This window comes from Thamnophis sirtalis, unplaced genomic scaffold (assembly GCF_051295495.1).
Source record: "Thamnophis sirtalis isolate CommonGarterSnake01/CBP01778 unplaced genomic scaffold, rThaSir2_p1.2 scaffold_1, whole genome shotgun sequence".
In the NCBI taxonomy this organism is placed as follows: domain Eukaryota; kingdom Metazoa; phylum Chordata; class Lepidosauria; order Squamata; family Natricidae; genus Thamnophis; species Thamnophis sirtalis.
The window spans coordinates 138,124,008-138,142,299 of record NW_028261381.1 but is presented as its reverse complement, the minus strand read 5'-3'; the positions used below and the strand labels follow the sequence as shown (position 1 = coordinate 138,142,299).

Here is an 18,292-nt window from a genome sequence, read left to right as displayed (position 1 = left end):
CCTGGAGAAGAATATTAAAGTACAAAGATGTTAATTGAGAATAAAGTAAAGGTGCAGTTTTGAAAAGACAGAATGGTAATTATGGATGCTTTGCTTAATATTGAAATGATGCTTTATGTAATTTCTCCCCAGACATTATGATTGATTCACCTGATGAGCAGTCCATCATGACGTATGTGGCACAGTTTTTGGAGCATTTCCCAGAACTGGAAGCGGTTTGTGTTTTATTTTGCTAAACTTTTTTTTTAAAAATTCTTTTTAAGATACTAATATAATATCACTCCTTGTGATTTTCTGATACATTATCATGCTTAATAGATTAAGTAAGGAATGCTTACTGATTTTCAGACTTTCACCCTTGTATGATTGTTGCCCACTTCTGTCAGGCTTTGTCAGTTGTTGGTATTAATATTTCAATATATTCAATCTTATGATCATAAGATGATTCAGCTATTAATTTAAATCAAAGTATAATCAAATCACTTATCTTCTACAATGATGCATCATATTGAATTGAGAAAATATCAAGGACTTTGCTGTTCTGGAAAGAAGAAGGTATCTTCATCATAAATTGCCCAAATTGAGTTGATGATTGTTATGGCTATGTGAATCCTTTAGAACCTGATTTAGAGTATAAAGATCATCAAAATAGATGGTACAGGATATCAGACTCCAGAGACTGGCTTGTTGAAGACATTGGACCTTATTTGGATATAGAACTTCCTACAAGCAAAACAAAGTATTCTAAATCTCATTTTCAAAATATGACAATCAGCATATTGATTAATTCATGCATATAGTCATATTAGCCTATCCTCAATGTTCAGCAAATGAGAATTAGATATATACTGTCCATTTTTATCCAAGTCTCTGTCCAATGCCTTCTCTTCAACTTTTTGTGGTGGAATTGTATTCTATATAGACTTTAAAAACTAACTTTCACATCTATGCTATGAGAATTAAAAAAGCAGAACAAATAGATATGGAATTCCCAAATTGCATTCCATTATTATTAGTTGTAATAGAGTTTGCTTGATAAGAACTGTTCATTTTTATTGAATTAGAACAATTATTTGCCCAGTGTTTTGGAAAAATATAACCATTCAACTTTTTTTCTGATTCTATGGTTATATAATTATGTATTCATTGTTATTGTTTATTTTTAATATCACATAGGAGGACTTTTCAGATCTGGACAAGGAATTTCCAATTGAGTCTGCTTATGTTCATATTAAAGAGATACCAGAGGAAGAAAAACAAGAAAAAGTGTTACTCCTCAATGAAAATGGAGAACATATATATCCTATTCACCTAGTAGAAAACCAGTCACCACTACACGAACTTGATGGTTTTACTTTGCCTCTTGATGAGGAGAATCAAAATTTTCATGCAACAAGTACAGAATCTAATGACAGCCTAGCTGATTATATGGATTCTTCTACAAACGAACCTCAAAGGCCTAGGTCATTGCCAATAAGAAGTGTTCAAATCAGTCCCATTGCTAAATTTGCCAACCAATTTGTAAACCAATCTGAAGTAAATCAAGTGAATTTGTCTGCTTCGATAAAGAGTGATGACCTCCCATCAACTGTTTTTATTTACCATAAAGATTCTGTTGAACCAGTTGACTCTGATGAATTCGACTCTGACATTCAAAAATCATCGAGCGAAATAAAAGAATCACCTGAGAGTAACATTTGCTCCTTGCCTTGGACTTCCCATTTGTCTAAAAATGTATCAGAACATCTGACAAATGAACCTGAGTATGTAATTCCAATCTCTGAAGAACAAGAGGTCGTACAGAAGTACATATTAGAGATGTTGAATCAGGAAATAATATCTAAGCTTACAGAAAATGATGAACCTATGGAACAATCATCTAACTTAAAGGAAATCCCATCTACTAATCAGGAAATTGATGGACATGACGTTAAAGATAATTCAGAGGCAACTTATGCACCTGAATATGAACCAATCAGTAATACTTCCAAAAGCCTTAATGCTGCTATTGAAGAATCAATGATGACACCAAATCCTTCCAAAGTTTCCATAATTCCTCATGACCTTTTCTATTATCCACATTATGATGTCTCCATATCAGCACTGCTGGATGCCTTCACTACCTCCACTTCGGATACAGACCTTTCCCTTTTAGAAAACAGCAAAATCTGCTCAGAAATTCTAGTTGATTGTTTGGCTGAAAATGAGCCCCTTAGCCTAAGCACTGAAGGGAATATTCCCAAACAAGATCTACCAAGCAATATGAAGGATGTGCCAAAAAAAAAGGACAATAAAAGCCCAAGAAAACAGAAAAGAGATTCTCAGAGTCATACCAAATTTTCGTTTGGCACGGCTGCAGTGGTGGGGAAAAACACAGTGCCTCATAAGAGCAACAATATGGCTACCACGGAAAACGATTCTGCGCATCCAGATGTGGTAAAATTTGCTTTTGCCATTACTTGCTCAGTTCAGCAAAATAGTTCTTATTTTAACTTGCACTATAGGATTTAGGAGAGCTGTAAACATACTATTTTCAACTAGCTTTTAAAAAATTGTCTGTTTAGGTTTTGATTTTTTTTTTTTTACTTAAAGTCAGGATTAGATGCTTTACTGATTTTTTTTTTTTACTGATTCATGGGAAGATATCAGAACATTTATCCCTGTTTTAATAGTGAGTTTGGATTTAAATATTGGGACCAGAGAAGGGTTGGTTTCTGAACCATTGACACAAAACATTCATCCATCATTGCCATATACATCAGGAGTGGGCGGCAGATATCATGTGGCTACTACCATTTCATTTATGGTTCCTAGTACACATCAAGATCATATTGCTAAATTTGGGGGCAACATGACATTTTAAATTTTAAATTATTAAAATGAGGAGGATAGGAACATTTTGATAAGCTTGAACAACTCATCCCCATATTTACAACATAATAGAAAATCACAGAACACCAAACCTTTTTGGTTCTTTTCCCTCTAGTGAGGTTCATACATCACTGGAAACCCTTCTGCAACTTGCCACCTGGTTAGTTATCTGTTTCCCAGCTTTTTTCTCCTTTGGATTTGGGCTGTCTATTAGCCACGCTCAGAACTGCTTATAAGATTTCCATTTGTTGGCTAGCCTTGAAACAGTATCCTTAGCTGTCCTTCTGCAGTAGGCTTTCTAAAGCTGGTATATCTCTCATTTTGTTGGACTTTGGCCAATTAGAATACTGGGTAGGGGTGAAAGAAGTTATAAAACCTGAAGAAGACTGCTATGTCAGTGTTTTCAATTTGCCAAGTGCTGACATTTTATTACAAGGTTTGCGAATATCCAAACCCTTGAAAATAACAATGTATTAGGGACAGTTCACAGCAAAAGTTGGCATTAACTGGCAAGTCATCTAGGAGAGAGGCGGGTTGCTCCTGGTTCAGCCCGGTTCAGCATAACCGGTAGTGGTTATTTGGCCTGGGTTGCAGAACTGGCAGCGACCCAGGATGGCCACACTCCCAAACTGTTTCCCCGGTCTCTTCTGCCATTGACAGCATGTTTCTGTGCATGTGCAGAACAATTTACAGTCAACTTGTGCATGTGCGAGCAATGCACGGCATGCACACATGCAGCAAACTGGTACTAAGTAGTATAGGAACCCACTCCTGGTCTAGATGATGCTTATTTTCATTATCATTCATAAAATTTTGGAATTTTCATCATTTATATATAAATAACAGTCATCACATTTCAGGCTTTCATTGAATAATTAATATGAATAAGTTTTTGCTATGCAATATTTTTGTTGGAAGACCAGTTTCAGGATAAAATTGAATAGTGAAAGTGGTGTATAACTGCAGTTTATTCAATTTTTGCATAATGGGAATCTCACCGTAATGATGCAATATATTAGTACCTGACATCTCTGTGGCCAAAATTAGTTTACAGCCAGGTACATTCATTATGATTCTCACATGTTTATTGCTTGCTCTCATTGCATTTGGCATGAAATGTATGATATGGTATGAGCTGTTAGCGACTGGATGAGGGTTAACAAGCTTGTGCTCAACCCAGATAAGACCAAGTGGCTGTTGTGTTTCCCTCCCACCAATTCGGCAAGTATTCCATCTCTCACGCTGGGGGGTCAAATATTACGCCCCTCAGACAGGGTCCGCAACTTGGGAGTCCTCCTGGATCCACAGCTGACTTTTGAACACCATTTGTCAGCTGTGACCAGGGGGGCATTTGCCCAGGTTCGCCTGGTGCACCAGTTGCACCCCTACCTGAACCGGGAGACTCTCACAACAGTCACTCGTGCCCTTGTGACCTCTAGGCTGGAGTACTGCAATGTGCTCTACATGGGGCTGCTCTTGAAGAGTATTCGGCGACTTCAGCTAGTCCAGAATGCGGCCGCGCGAGCGATTGTGGGTGCACCTCGTTTCACCCACATAACACCTATCCTCCGCGAGCTGCACTGGCTACCTGTCGATCTCCGGGTACGCTTCAAGGTGCTACTTGTCACCTACAAAGCCCTTCATGGTAGTGGATCTGGGTACTTGAGAGACCGCCTACTGCCAATTACCTCCACTCGACCTATTAGATCCCATAGATTAGGCCTCCTCCGAGTTCCATCTGCCGGTCAATGTCGACTGGCAACCACGCGGAGGAGAGCCTTCTCGGTGGCAGCTCCGACCCTATGGAACGATCTCCCCGTGGAGATTCGTACCCTCACCACCCTCCAGACCTTCCGCACAGCCCTTAAAATCTGGCTATCCCGTCAGGCCTGGGGTTAAAGACCGTAACCCACCCGAATTGTATGAATGTTGTGCTTTTAATGATGTACTGTCTTATGTGTTAATTTGTTTGTTTTCCCCTCCTTTCGAATTGTAAGCCGCCCTGAGTCCCCCCAGGGAAAAGGGCGGCATATAAATAAAATACAAATACAAATACAAATATGAAATTAGGGAATACAAAAGGTTTCATCAATATGTTCTAGTCCAAACCAAGCTATTTCAAATTTGGGCTTAATCTATCTGGAACATTCAGGTAATCCAACTTGGAATCAGAACAATCCATATCTGAATTCTCTTTTGTGATTATTTTCCGCTTTAAGGTGGGCTTTGATCATTATGAAATAGTGTCCATATGGGTTTTGAGACTCATTAATCCTTGTTAATCCTTGTTTCATGATTAAGTAGGGACTCGGATATTTCCTCTGTAGAAAAATGCATAAACTATTGTAGATGAAAATTTAGAACTTATAGAATTGTTCTTTGAGTATGCTGTAGTTTGTAGTGTCAAAGCTATATACTTGTTCTAATTGGACATTTGATTTCTATAGAAAAAAATGAAGGTTGTTGGGGAACAGACTTGTGACTCTATCTCTAGCAGTGCACAGCTATTCCCACCATCCAGCAGAAGAGATTTAACAGCCCCAAACTGATACCTAGTTTGAATGTTATAATGTGAATTGCCTAGCTGTCATTAATTTGGGCAGTCCAATTTCTATGGATGAAAATATTCTCACAATCAGTGTCTTTACAAAATAGATTTCATTGTGTAAGCACTTTTATTATATGAAATCTCAAGGTTGTGGGGTTCTAAGAAAGCCCTTGTATATGCAGCTCTGTGTATGTAGGCTTCCCCATCTAAGAAATCTATAGTAAGTAACATGATCTGAAGGGCAAGGCTGGGAAGAGCCATTTTAACATGGGAACCAATGCTCACTCTAATGCCTTGTCCTCTGTGGACAAGTAAAACACAAAGGAGGCAATCATTTTTGAAAGTGTATTGCATATTGTCTTCTATAACTGAAAGTGAAAGTTTGCAGTGCGAGTGAGTGTTGGCGGTGTAGGTCAGACTGGAATCTTTGTGAGTCGTGTAGTGATTTGACATGATAAAAGCTAGGCTTCCCCATCTTATTCTCTTCAGAGGTGGTTGAACTATTGCTGTATTTTCTTCAGCCAACATGGCAGCAAGGTAGATTTCAGATGGTACATCTGTCTGGACTCACTGAGTTGGGTTTAGTTTAGCATTCTGATATTAGCTGAGTTTGGGACATTAATTCCTAGACAGTAAATGGAGCCCTGCTTGGTTTTCTGGGAAGAGAGCTAAAAAAACACTTCCAAAGGCTATCCCTCACAATACATCCCAAATTGATCAGATAATTAAACAAATTTGCCACCTACACATCAGTGGTGGGTTTCAAATTTTTTTAGAACCTATTCTGTAGGTGTGGCCTGGTTTGTGGGAGCGGCTCGGTGGTCATGTGACCGGGTGGTCATGGCCAACTTGGAAAATGTGGTGAAACTTAACGATGCTTTTGCTTAGCAAACAAAATTTTGGGCTCAATTATGGTCATAGGTTTTCTTTCTTTCTTTCTTTCTTTCTTTCTTTCTTTCTTTCTTTCTTTCATCTCTTTCTTTTTCTTTCTTCCTTTCTTTCTCTTTCTCTCTTTCTCTTTATGTCTCTCTCTCTGTCTCTCTGGCTTTTTGTCTCTTCCTTCCTTCCTCCCTCTCTGTCTCTGTCATTTCTCTGTGTGTCTGTCTGTCTGTCTCTCTCTGTCTCTCTCCTCCCTCTCCCCATCTGTCACTCTGTGTGTGTGTCTGTCTGTCTGTCCCTCACTCTGTCTGTCTCTGTCTCCCTCTGTCTCTATTCCCCTCTCCCCTCCCTTCCTCTCTCTGTCACTCTGTGTGTGTCTCTCACTCACTCTGTGTGTGTGTGTCTCTCTCTGTTTCCCTCTGTCTCTCTCCCACTCTCCCTTCCCTTCCTCTCTCTGTCACTCTGTGTGTGTATGTGTCTGTCTGTCTCTCACTCACTCACTTAATCCCACCCACCCTCCCTCCCTCCCCATCTCTCTCTGTCTCTTTGTCTCTGTGCCTCTCTCTGTCTGTCTATCTCTCTCACTCACACAGACACACACAGACACACACATACTGTGGTCACCTTGTTGAGTGTTCCAATCACATTTGGCCTGAACTTATGGTTTTTTGCAGTATTCCAAAATATATGGTTAAACGTATATGGCAGCGTCTTCCAGCCATGGCCCCATGCTGTGGAAAACATAGGCACGCACCACCCCTGCACAATTACAGCCTGGAGCAGGACCAAAGCCCCTCTTCCAACTGGCCCTTCCTCCTTTGGAGGGCTTTGGAGGGAAGCTTCTGCAGAAGCATGTGAGAACAAGTTCCTGCCATTACAAAGTCTCAGAGGCTGTAATTGTATGGGGTGTGCGCGTGCATCTATGTTTTCCACAGTGTGGAGCCACGATGAGACTCTGGGTGGCCGGCGATGACTGCAGAGACCATCTGTGGGGGGCGGGGTTCCCTTCGCATTCATCTTCCCAGATCGGCTCTGGAGTCATCGCCAGCTGTGCAGAGCCTCGCTGCAGCTCCACGCCGTGGAAAACATAGGTGCACATGCACACCCCGTACAGCCTCGGTGACTTCACAATGGTGGGAATTTGTTCTCACTCACCCAGGCTTCTGCAGAAGCTTCCCTCCGAAGCCCTCCAAGAGAGGAAGGGCTAGTTGGAAGAGGGGTTTTGGTCCTGCTCCAGGCTGTAATTGTGCGGGGTGTGCTCACGCCTGTTTTCCACAGGATAGGGCCATGGCCGGAAGACGAGGAACGCGAGGGGGACCAGCGGGGCCTCATCTTTCTGAAGAGGACCTGTCCCCAAAGAGGGCAGATATGGTGGCATTGGTCTTGGGATATTCAGCGAAGCCCTCCAGGAAAAACGTCATGGAGGATGGCTTTTTAACCAGGCGGCTGTCAGAGGGAAGAGGGCAGCGCTCACCTGTGGGCTTGTGCAACAGCCAAATCCTCGCCTCCTGTTCCTTCTTCGGCTGCTGTACAAGCCCACGTACTGTTCGCTGCCGTCTTCTCTCTGACAGTGGCCTCGTTTCCAATGGAGGGCGTGGGAAATCCTCTGCATGGATTTCCCACCCCCTATAGGTAATGAGGCGGCTGTTGATGGGGCAAGCCTAGTAAGGACAGGCGGGGCAAGCAAGCTGAGACTGGGCGGGTGGGGGCAGCAAGCAAGGGGGCAGGCAATGGGAGGGAGCATTCTGGTACGTGACCTCCAGAACGGGTACCGGAAGACACACTAAATCTGAGGAATGGGTACAAGCGTACCGGCGTACACCCTGAAACCCACCCCTGCTATACATGTACAAATAGAATTGTTACCAATGCTGACTTTACCAGTGATTATGTTATATTTTTTGCTGCACAGCTCAAAAAAATGTGTATTTCTACTTGAATACCTTGAATGCCTACCAAATTTGCCACGTAGAAACATTTTTTTATCCAGCAAGCTTTTGAGTTTCCAATTGTATACAATTGTTGCACTCAGTTCTGTTTGCTAGTGCCACTTGTATTTTAGTGTATGTATGTATATGTGTGTGCATACACACACACACACACACACACACACACAAACATGTCTATAATTTGTTAGTATGATACATTGTTGGTAGATGATTTGAGCAGCACTCTGCAAGGAAATGATTGACAAAAATGTATGCAGTTGCTAAAAATCGACACTAACTTGATAAGAATCGACATTTACTTGATGACACATTATCAATTAAACAAACTCTGCAAGTAAGAAAATAGGATATCACTCTCTAATGAATTTACCAATTACATGTATTAAAGAAAATACATTCCTGGTGGAAGAATATAATTCATATGTTTTCAATCTGAACATTTTATGCTCTTTTTATAGATTAAGGAAAACCAATCTGATACTGCAGCTGAAGAAAGAAAACTGCCAGAAGAAAGAAGTAAAAAGAAAGAAAAAAGAAAGAACAAGGCAATTTTCCAAGGAGAAAGTCCCCAGAGCTCAAAACCTGGCTTTACTCGGTTAATAGATAAGCTGGAAGAAGAATCCATGGACCATCTGGCTTTGGCAAGGTGCTTTCTGGCCCCACCTACAGAACTTGTCTTGCCACTTTCCTTGCCCAGTTTCTAGATAAAGCATAGTTACCAGCAACATCTCACATTTTACTGGTCTTCTTGGCTTAAAGTCCTAAAAGCTGTAGCATGGGAAATGAGTAGGAAAGAGTAAATATTTATACATCTTTTTAAATGTATTTTTAGAAGGACATAATTTGGCCAATATTTAAGCATACCATTGAGTGCACAGCTTTATAGCGTAAACTATAACTCTTTCATTAAAAAATTGAAAATTGAATTTGATATTGTATTTTTAAAGTTTTGTTTAGTTATTGTATAATAAAGCAAACAGAAATAATTGGATGTAGTGGTTGAAGTATTGGCTAGTAACCTGAGGATTGTAACTTCTAGTGCTACCTTAGGCAAAAAGCCAGTTGGTTGGCCTTAGGCTTTATCTCAGCCCTAGAAAGGAGGCAATGGCAAATCACTTCTGCAGGATCTATCTAGGCAGTCTCCGAGAATCAGACACAATTGAACAGAGGAAGAAAAAATGAAAAATAAAACAAAATACTTTTTCTTCATCAACATCTGAGTATATATGAGCTGTGGTGGCACAGTGATTAGAATGTAGTACTGCAGGCTAACTCACTGCTCACTCCAGGAGTTCAATTCTGAATGGCTCAAGGTTGACTCAGCCTTCCATTCTTCCGAGGTGGGTTTAAATGAGGATCCAGATCGTTGGGGGCAATATGCTGACTCTGTCAACCGCTTAGAGAGGAGGCTAGAAAGCACTGTGAAGCGGTATATAAGTCTAAGTGCTATTGCTATCTGAGTATTACTTTCTCCTCCTCCTCCTCTCAATATACCTTGGAAAGATATTTTTTTCGACCGTCCATTACATCTGTTTTTCACTGAATCATTTAGTTGGGTTTTTGTTTTTGTTGTTACTGTAGAATGTAATATTTTTAATTGCTAATATTTTATGGCAGCTGGTCACCTAGAAGAATAGGTAGGTCACTTTCCTTTAAAAATGGATTCATTCATCCACAGAATCATCTGTACTTCAAACAATGCCTGCTGGATGTATTTTCACTGCTGCTTCATTATAGCTGCCTGGGATTGCTCTCTAACTAGAAGATCAATAATGCAACATATGCAGCAGACCAGGAATCCCTTGTGATGTATTAAGCTACATGCAGGATTTTGTTATGAGAATTACTCATTTATCAAGGTTTAGACAAGTTCTGTTGGAATACTATCCATGACCAGGAGGCAGAGCAGGTTAGATCTTTAAAGTGACTTCATCGCAGTTTACAGTTTGGGAAATCAATTTCAATAGCCCTTTTTTTAATTTATGAAGATGAGCTGAGGAAGTCAAGAAAAAGAGGAAGGAAGCCATATCCTTCCCAAAGCGCTTGATGTGTTTTGATACCATTCTCCTTAGCCCATCAGTCAGTGCACTGAATCGAACTGGCTAAATTTAATATTCTGCCTAATCCCTTATCATTGATTAACCCAATTCCCAACTGCATTCTCACTCAGCAGTGTCCCTGGTTTTCAATAGTTTCTGCTACCTCTTCATCTTCTCTATTTTCTATTTTGTTGTGCAAATCAAAGGGGTTATGTTAAACACACCTCATGTCGTGGCTTTTCTTAAGAATATGTTTCTTCTTAAGAACTATATATGCTGCCATGTTGAGATAAAAAAGGATAATACAGTGGAAAGTATCTATTGCACTTTTGATGCATGTGCAAGTTTGGGAGTTGGCTTACTTTCTTGCCAAGAGCAGTAATAATATTCCAGAACATCATTTATTCTGAATAACTGAAACTATTAATAAATTGTGGCTAAGTGGAAATGGTGCAGCGAGAGAATATGGGTTGCCCTAAACATACATTTATCTGGATAATTTCAGGATCTGAAATGTGAGAAATGTGTATCACTGGATATAATTTTCTTTTATACCAGCCTTCTCCAGCACACCTTCTAGTTGAGTTAGATTATAATTCATTCACCAATATTTTGGTCAGTGCATTTAGTGCAAGTCTTATTTCCTAAAACCTAAATCTTTTCAGGCTTGGGAAGGCGGCAACAATATTAGGATGCTTTTTTCAAATCACGATTGACTTACATATGGATTCATTTATGCATTTCAGGATGAGCTACAGTGATCCCAATATTGTCTACCAAATAACTACCACTGATTCAACAATTAAGGTAAGCAAGTGAACTTTTACTTCTGGAACTAGTCTGTACTACTCCTAATGTTTATCTAAATGAAACTGAAATAGCATAGTTTTAAATACCTCCAATGCAGTGGTGAAATTCATTTTTTTTTACTACCTGTTATGTGGGCATGGCTTGGTGGGCATGGCAGGGAAAGGATACTGCAACATCCCCATTCCCTCCCCACTCCAGGGGAAGGATGCTGCAAAATCCGCATTCCCTCCCAACTCTGGGGCCAGCCAGAGGTGGTATTTTCCAGTTCTCCGAACTACTCAAAATTTCCACTACCAGTTCTCTAGAACCTGTCAGAACCTGCTGAATTTCACCCCTGCTCCAATGGAGCAATCAGTCTTGTCTGTCAACATCCTCCAAACTAATCTGAAACCCCTGTCTTATTCCAAGCACACCGGATATGAGACAATTAGATAACAATAATATCTATATTTAATTAATTAAATCTCATGTTCACTTAACATTCAAAATATCTAGCTGTGAAAACTCTGCACATTGTTTTAAATTATCAGCATCATAAATGAGGCTATTTTATCCTGTAGCTATAAGTATACCTCTTCAATATTATGTCCCTCAAAGAGGTGAATTACAATTTCCACCATATCTACCCACCATTTCAATAGCCTGTGGTCTGAGGCTGATGGGAGATTCTGTTCAACAAATTTGAAGTACAGTATGTTTGGAAAAGCCAATCAATAGATATCAAGAAAAATCACATTTCCAACACTATTGTATATAAATTTCACTGTTACCAAAAACAAGGCAGTGCTTGTTTAACAAATGCCTTCTTTAATGATTTACAGCAGTGATGAAAAAATAACTTTGTGGCCAATTCTCACATTTACATTTGCAAGTATGCTGAAGCAAGATTATAAGGACAGCTGTGGTTTGACTTAGTAGTCATTTCACTTAAGAATTAGGTTGTCAGTCCCAATTGTGATGACTAAATAAGAACTATCTGTATTAAGAGCTGACTTCCAAGATACAGTAGAACCTCTGGTCATGAACAGGACCAACTTGGGTTCTGACCAAAAACTGCGCTTTTTTTTTTTCATGGCCGATTTCTCCTTCCACGCCATTTGTTTTTTGGAAGCACCAAATTTCCAAAATTAGTGGTCACGACCAAATCTGTTTGCGACCAAACTTATGAAACAAATTACGGTTGTGACCAGAGGTTCTACTGTAGTTGGCCTCTTAAGGCCCAGTCTGAAGTGGTATAATAAACAGACTGATATTAAAGTTATAAATGTACTTACATTAGCAAATAGGTCTTTCTCAGATAAATTTAGACAGGATAAATGATGTAATTCAATGCAAAAAAAGGAAACCAAGTTTAGTTATCATCTACTTTAAAGGTTAGCCTATATAGTTATAATATGGCTATACTTCTGGATTATATATTTTTAGGAAAGTGGCAGCCCTGGTGTACAAAAGAGCACAAACCCAAGTGAATATCCAACTCCTGCTATCAGGTAGATATATTGCTTCATTTTTGTGCATCAAGCCTTAAAAACAAATATAACATTTGGTTCAGTGGTGGGTTTCAATTTATTTTATTACTGGTTTGCTCGTGTGCGCGCGGTCCGGGTGGGTGGGCAGAGCTTCCCGCTGCCACCACTACTGGTCCGCCTGATCCGAGGTGAACCGGCAGAAATCCACCTCTGATTTGGTTGATCATATTGGTATTCCTCTCTATAATATATAACTGTAGGTAGTTCTTGATTTATGACTGTTCATTTAATAATAGTTATAGGAATGATGGCCTTGGAAAAAAAAGTGTCTAATGATCTGTTCTGAAAGTTTTGACCATCACACCACCCCATAGTCATGTGATCACAATTCGGGCACTTGACAACTGACTTACATATACAACAATTGCAACAACTTGCAGCACATGATCACAATTTGCAATCTTTCCAGCTAGCTTCTAATAAGCAAAGTCAATTGGGGAAGCTATATTTGCTTAATGATTCATTTAACAACCGTGCAATTCACTTACCAACTATTATGATTCACTTAAAGTCTGGGATAAATATGGTCATGAAATTGGTTCTGGTCATGTGATGGCTCACTTAATAATCACATTAGCAGCCAAAATTCCAGTCCCAGTTGTGGTCATTATGTATTTTATAGCAATAGCAATTAGACTTATATACCGCTTCATAGGGCTTTCAGCCCTCTCTAAGCGGTTTACAGAATCAGCATATTGCCCCCACAGTCTGGGTCCTCATTTTACCCACCTCGGAAGGATGGAAGGCTGAGTCAAGCCTGAGCCGGTGAGATTTGAACCACCGAACTGCAGTTAATAGTCAGCTGAAGTGGCTGCAGTACTGCACTCTAACCACTGTGCCACCTCGGCTCTTCTATCATGTAAAATATAATAAAACTGGATACCTAGCAATCCTGAATCAAAATATCCTTGTTTTTTGTTAAATATGAGCCTATCAATAGAAATACATAATTGTGATGCACTTCAAATAATAAAATTGAAAGATTTGAAGAATGAGAATGGTGGGAGGTTGATGAATGGCAGAACCAGATTTTTAACACTTTAGAATGTATGTCAGCTAGGTTGAATTCAGATTCACATTGTGGTCTATTGCAATATTGGTTAAATATTTACCAATTATTAATCACTAATCTGTTTCCCATTTTGATACCTTGAGAAACTTAGTACTGAGAGAAATGAATGGAGGGAAGTGATGCAGCAAAATATAACCTTGTGATTATTTTTGTTTTTCCTGGTTTGCTACTGCTGGCTCAGAGTAGGCTCAGCAGAGCTTTCGATTTTTCCACTCTATTGGCAGTTAGTTGGTTCCAGAAATGTGTGGCAGCATCTTTTCCCAGATTTGGTGCCCATAAATGTATGGACTTCAACTCCCTGAATTTACAAAACAGCCATGCTGACTGCAGAATTCCTGCAGCTGACAAGCACATCTCTGAAAGACATCCAAGATTGTAAGGGTGATCTATATTCTCTCTCTGCACTTGTTCAAAAAGTATGCTAAGCCATGGTTTGCTTAACCATAGTTTGTGGAATAAACTGTAATTCCTAAGTAAGTTTCTTTTTTAAAAAAATGCTTGCCTCCATAATCTTAACATTAGATATAGATTTTAAAATATAAATAAAATATAAAGTAATTGCGTCAGAGTTATATTTACTATTTCAGATATCATAATGCAGTTAACAGTTTCTAATTAGGGAGTCATTATCTACAGCTGTTTATGAAGTGTATCTGCAGCCCTTCTCTAGTTATTTTGTGATGTGTAGAATTCTCATCATTGTTGAAGACAGAATTTCTTCAGATCCCTTACAAACCATAGCAATCTTTACCAATTTTCCTCTCCCTCTGTAGTTTCTTGAAAGTCTCAGTCTGAACTCATCAGAGTGAAAAGATGGTTTGTGGTCTCCCCTTCCTTTCCTCTTTCCCCTGTCCACTCATCATCCTGCTTCATTAATAGCATACTCTATCCAGAAAGCACAACTGTATTTTGCAGGATCCAATCTGGATCGGTCACCGGGACCAGAGGTTTTGTCTTCCAAGTTTTTGGACTCGTTTTGGAGCAAGAATACAAGCGAGCAGTCAGATGAGGAGACCCAAACTCATTGGTAGCCTCACACTGCAATGAACAAGGACACACATTCAGTTTTTCAGCTACTAAGATTGTTGGATGAGCAGACACAAAAACAGGGAAGTGATTGAAGCTTGGGAAATAGGACCCTCGTCAGTCAATAGGAGTACTGATTTACCACCAGTCTATCAAGTACTTAGAAGGTGAGGGCTGGGCAGCACAAGCAATTACAGCTAATGACTTAAAAACCAGCCAACAACACACTCCAATATCTAAAAAGCCACTTGCAACAGGCACTATATATACCATAGGGTTAACGTCATTGCCCATTGGTTGCCCTCTCCCTTCTTTGGAAGAGCTTTATAGCTCCTGCTGCCTTAAGAAAGTTCAAAACATTCTTAAAGACCCATCTCATCCTGGGCACCCTTTTTTTGAACTATTAACATCTGGCAGATGGTACATGATAATAAAAACAAGGACAAATAGGCTGAAAAAGAGCTTCTATCCCAGGGCAGTAACTATATTGAATTCTACTGTATAGTGCAATATTAATGCAATATTGGGTTTTCAATTCAATTGTAAAGCATCTGAAGGATATGTGTTTGTGTTTTATTTTTATAGTTATAATGTATACTGAAAATGGCATTTAATTTCTTTGTATGAGGTACAATGACAATAAACTAAACTAAACTAAACCATACATAGAACAGCACTCTGCTAAAGACAAGTTCCCTGAAGATTGGCTCCAGCACGAGTCCGCGGAAGACAAAATCTCTGGTCCCAGTAACTGATTCAGGTTGGATCCTGCAACATTATCCTGGGACAACATTCATTTGTGACAACTATTATTTGTTCACTTTGATGATATCAACTATAGAGCCATCTTGAAGGTCTTGTTTCAAAAGCCTTAACAATTTAAAATGCAGAAGAGTGGTGGGTGTATGGATAAAAAGAGGATGAAATAGGGCTTAAAAATAAGTTGTGCCTTGGATTTTATATAATTATTCTTGCCTCTCTCAACTACTTTATAGTGTATTTATTTATAGTATTACAGTGGTTCTCAACCTGTGGTCCGGAGACCCCATGGGGGCCATGACATCATCACAGTGTCCGTGCAAGCTTGAAGAAATGTTATGATTTAAATCTTGTTATGTTTTGTGGGTCTGTGGCCATGACCTGTGGCCACAAAAGGTATTTAAAGGGCACTGTGGTGACGAAAATGTTGAGAACCACTGCAGCATTACAAAAACAAATCAAGTGGCTTACAGGAATAAATTAAATTGGACCACCAGAGTTAACAATCAAAGAACCAAATTTGGGATAGAGAGTTCTTTCCTTAGAATGTAATGGCTAATAGTTGAAGTGCCTGGCAGATACTTCGATGGAAAGTGGGGATTCAAAGGCCTTATCTTTAATAGTTCTCTAATGACTATTCTAATGTCTGGTTATTTGGAAAAGGGCCACGACTGATCATGGGCATTCATACTTTCTCCACTCTTTCTAGGAAGAGAAAAGACCTTGAAGAGGAAGACATTCTAGAGAAGGAACTTTTATGTATGACCTCTTCGCGGACAGACCAACCTGAGCTGTTTTACTTCATTATTTTCCTCTGGGCAATAGTTTATTGCTTATTACTCCTTCCACAGCTTATTAGCAGCCCACTTTGATCTCTGTGAATGCATCAGAGTAATAAAAGATAGCCGCTTGAGGTTTATGTTTATGTGCCCATAATCCTTTCTTCAGGATGTAGTAATGCCTGCCAAAATAACCAGGTCAGGATTACGAAGGAAGAGATTAAAGCTTGTTTGGATTCATTTTGTTCCTGCAAAGACCAACCGGAAGCCCATTAGCAAAATAATAAGGCAAAAGCATCTCCTTGCTCATATTATCCTAGCAATGGTCACATACATATTCTCTTGTGATAATTTGTAGCCAATTTGATTAGCAATCACTGGTAACCTTAATCTTTGTAAACTGATCTAATTCTCTTTTAAAACTACTGAGGTTGGGGGCATTATTACATACTGTGGCAGCAAATTTCATAGACCTCCTGAAGGAAATATTTTTGTCTATTCTGTCCTGATCATCTATCATTCAACCGCATTGGAAACTATAGTTTTAGTATAATGAAAGAAAAAAAATATTCTATTTTGTTCATGTTGCATAACTTAACATTGGCATCTCCTTCCTCACCTTTTTCTAAATCAATAAGCTCAGATCTTGTAATCTTTTCTTATTGGGCTCAGAGCAGGTTCTATGGGTATTCTTGTTTTACTGTTGCATTATATGACTTTTTGTGTACATAATATATATTTGTATAGAGAGATCTACACAGAGTGAAGACATTCGGTTAATGAATTCAGGATTTTTGTACATTTATGCCTTGCTTTGTAGAATACAAAATAAAATGAACAATCTTGTAGGGAAATCTGTATTTAGAGTGTTTTGCTCTTTCTTCAAAACATATTTCTTTATTTCTAGCTTTTTTGCACATCCACAAAATCTAATACATACACCCAGAACCAATATAGTGTAGTGGCTGAGATAATGTACTGGGACTGGAAGGACTCAGATTCTAATCTTCCCTCAGGCACAGAAACCGACTGGGTAGCTTTGATCAAGTCATTCTCTCTCAGTCCTAGATAGAGAACTTGAAAAACAGTTCTCTACCAACCCACACTGGACAAATGTGTAATTATGTTCCACAACCTTCAATGTAGAGACCTTGATACTACAGTGGATTGATTTGGACTAATATGCATAGAAATACCCAAGCATTTTGAATTGTTTGTTTCAAAACCATAGTTTTGGATTAGCCTGTGTGTGTTTGTGTGTGTGTGTGCGCGCGCGCGGGCATGTGTTTCACCAATATTGGAGCAAAGGAATTTGCTGGTGGTGGTTGCCATAACAATCTTTTAATCTTTAGTTTTGAGACTACATCTAATAAGAACAATGCCATTTACCAGCTGCCTTATTTGGTAGAATATGGATGGGGATGCCAGCATACTTTTTATTACCTTTAGGTAGCAGATAGCACTTTCTTCAGCCATGGGGAAAAGCCTGTGACTCTCATATTAGAAAAAGTTGGGGAGCACTCTGTGCTATTTTGGAGATAATGCATACATTATCTCTGCTGAAGCTGGTTGGGAAATTCTAAAAGTTGAAATCTACATCTTAAAAGTTGCCAAGATTGAGAAACACTGGACTTGATAGTGGATTACAGATTGTTTATCATACTGTATATGTCCGTGATGGCGAACCTTCACACGGAGCCATTTGTTAGGGCACACGAGGCATTGAAGCCTCCGGAGTGCGAAAAACCGGTCCTATGGGCAAACAGGAAGTCACCCTGTTTTTTGCCCTCCAGAGCCTTCAGGAGGCTTCTCTGAAGGCTCCAGAGGGCAAAAAAACGCCCCTACATGCAAACCGGAAGTCACCGTTGCCGAACTTTCGGGTTGCCCGTAGGGCCGTTCTTCGACGTCCGGAGGCTTCAGGGAAGGTCCTGTAGCCTCCGGGTGAGGCAGGGGGGACTGTTTTTGCCCTCCCAAGGCTCCTAGAAAGCCTCTGGAGCCTGGGGAAGGCGAAAAAAGCATGCCAAAAGTGGG

General features: G+C 39.6%; 1 protein-coding gene across 1 annotated transcript in view; it reads left to right on the top strand.

Annotated features, from left to right (window-relative positions):
- Positions 1–17,121, top strand: part of CLMN (calmin) — an 80,727-nt gene extending 63,606 nt beyond the window's left edge. The window contains exons 8-13 of the mRNA XM_087726041.1: positions 133–215; positions 1,177–2,436; positions 8,706–8,893; positions 11,033–11,093; positions 12,522–12,586; positions 16,192–17,121. Of these exons, the coding sequence (XP_087582167.1) occupies positions 133–215; positions 1,177–2,436; positions 8,706–8,893; positions 11,033–11,093; positions 12,522–12,586; positions 16,192–16,354 (1,820 nt within the window). The 3' untranslated portion in view covers positions 16,355–17,121. The remainder of the gene's footprint in view (positions 1–132; positions 216–1,176; positions 2,437–8,705; positions 8,894–11,032; positions 11,094–12,521; positions 12,587–16,191) is intronic.
- The last annotated feature ends 1,171 nt before the right edge of the window (positions 17,122–18,292 follow it).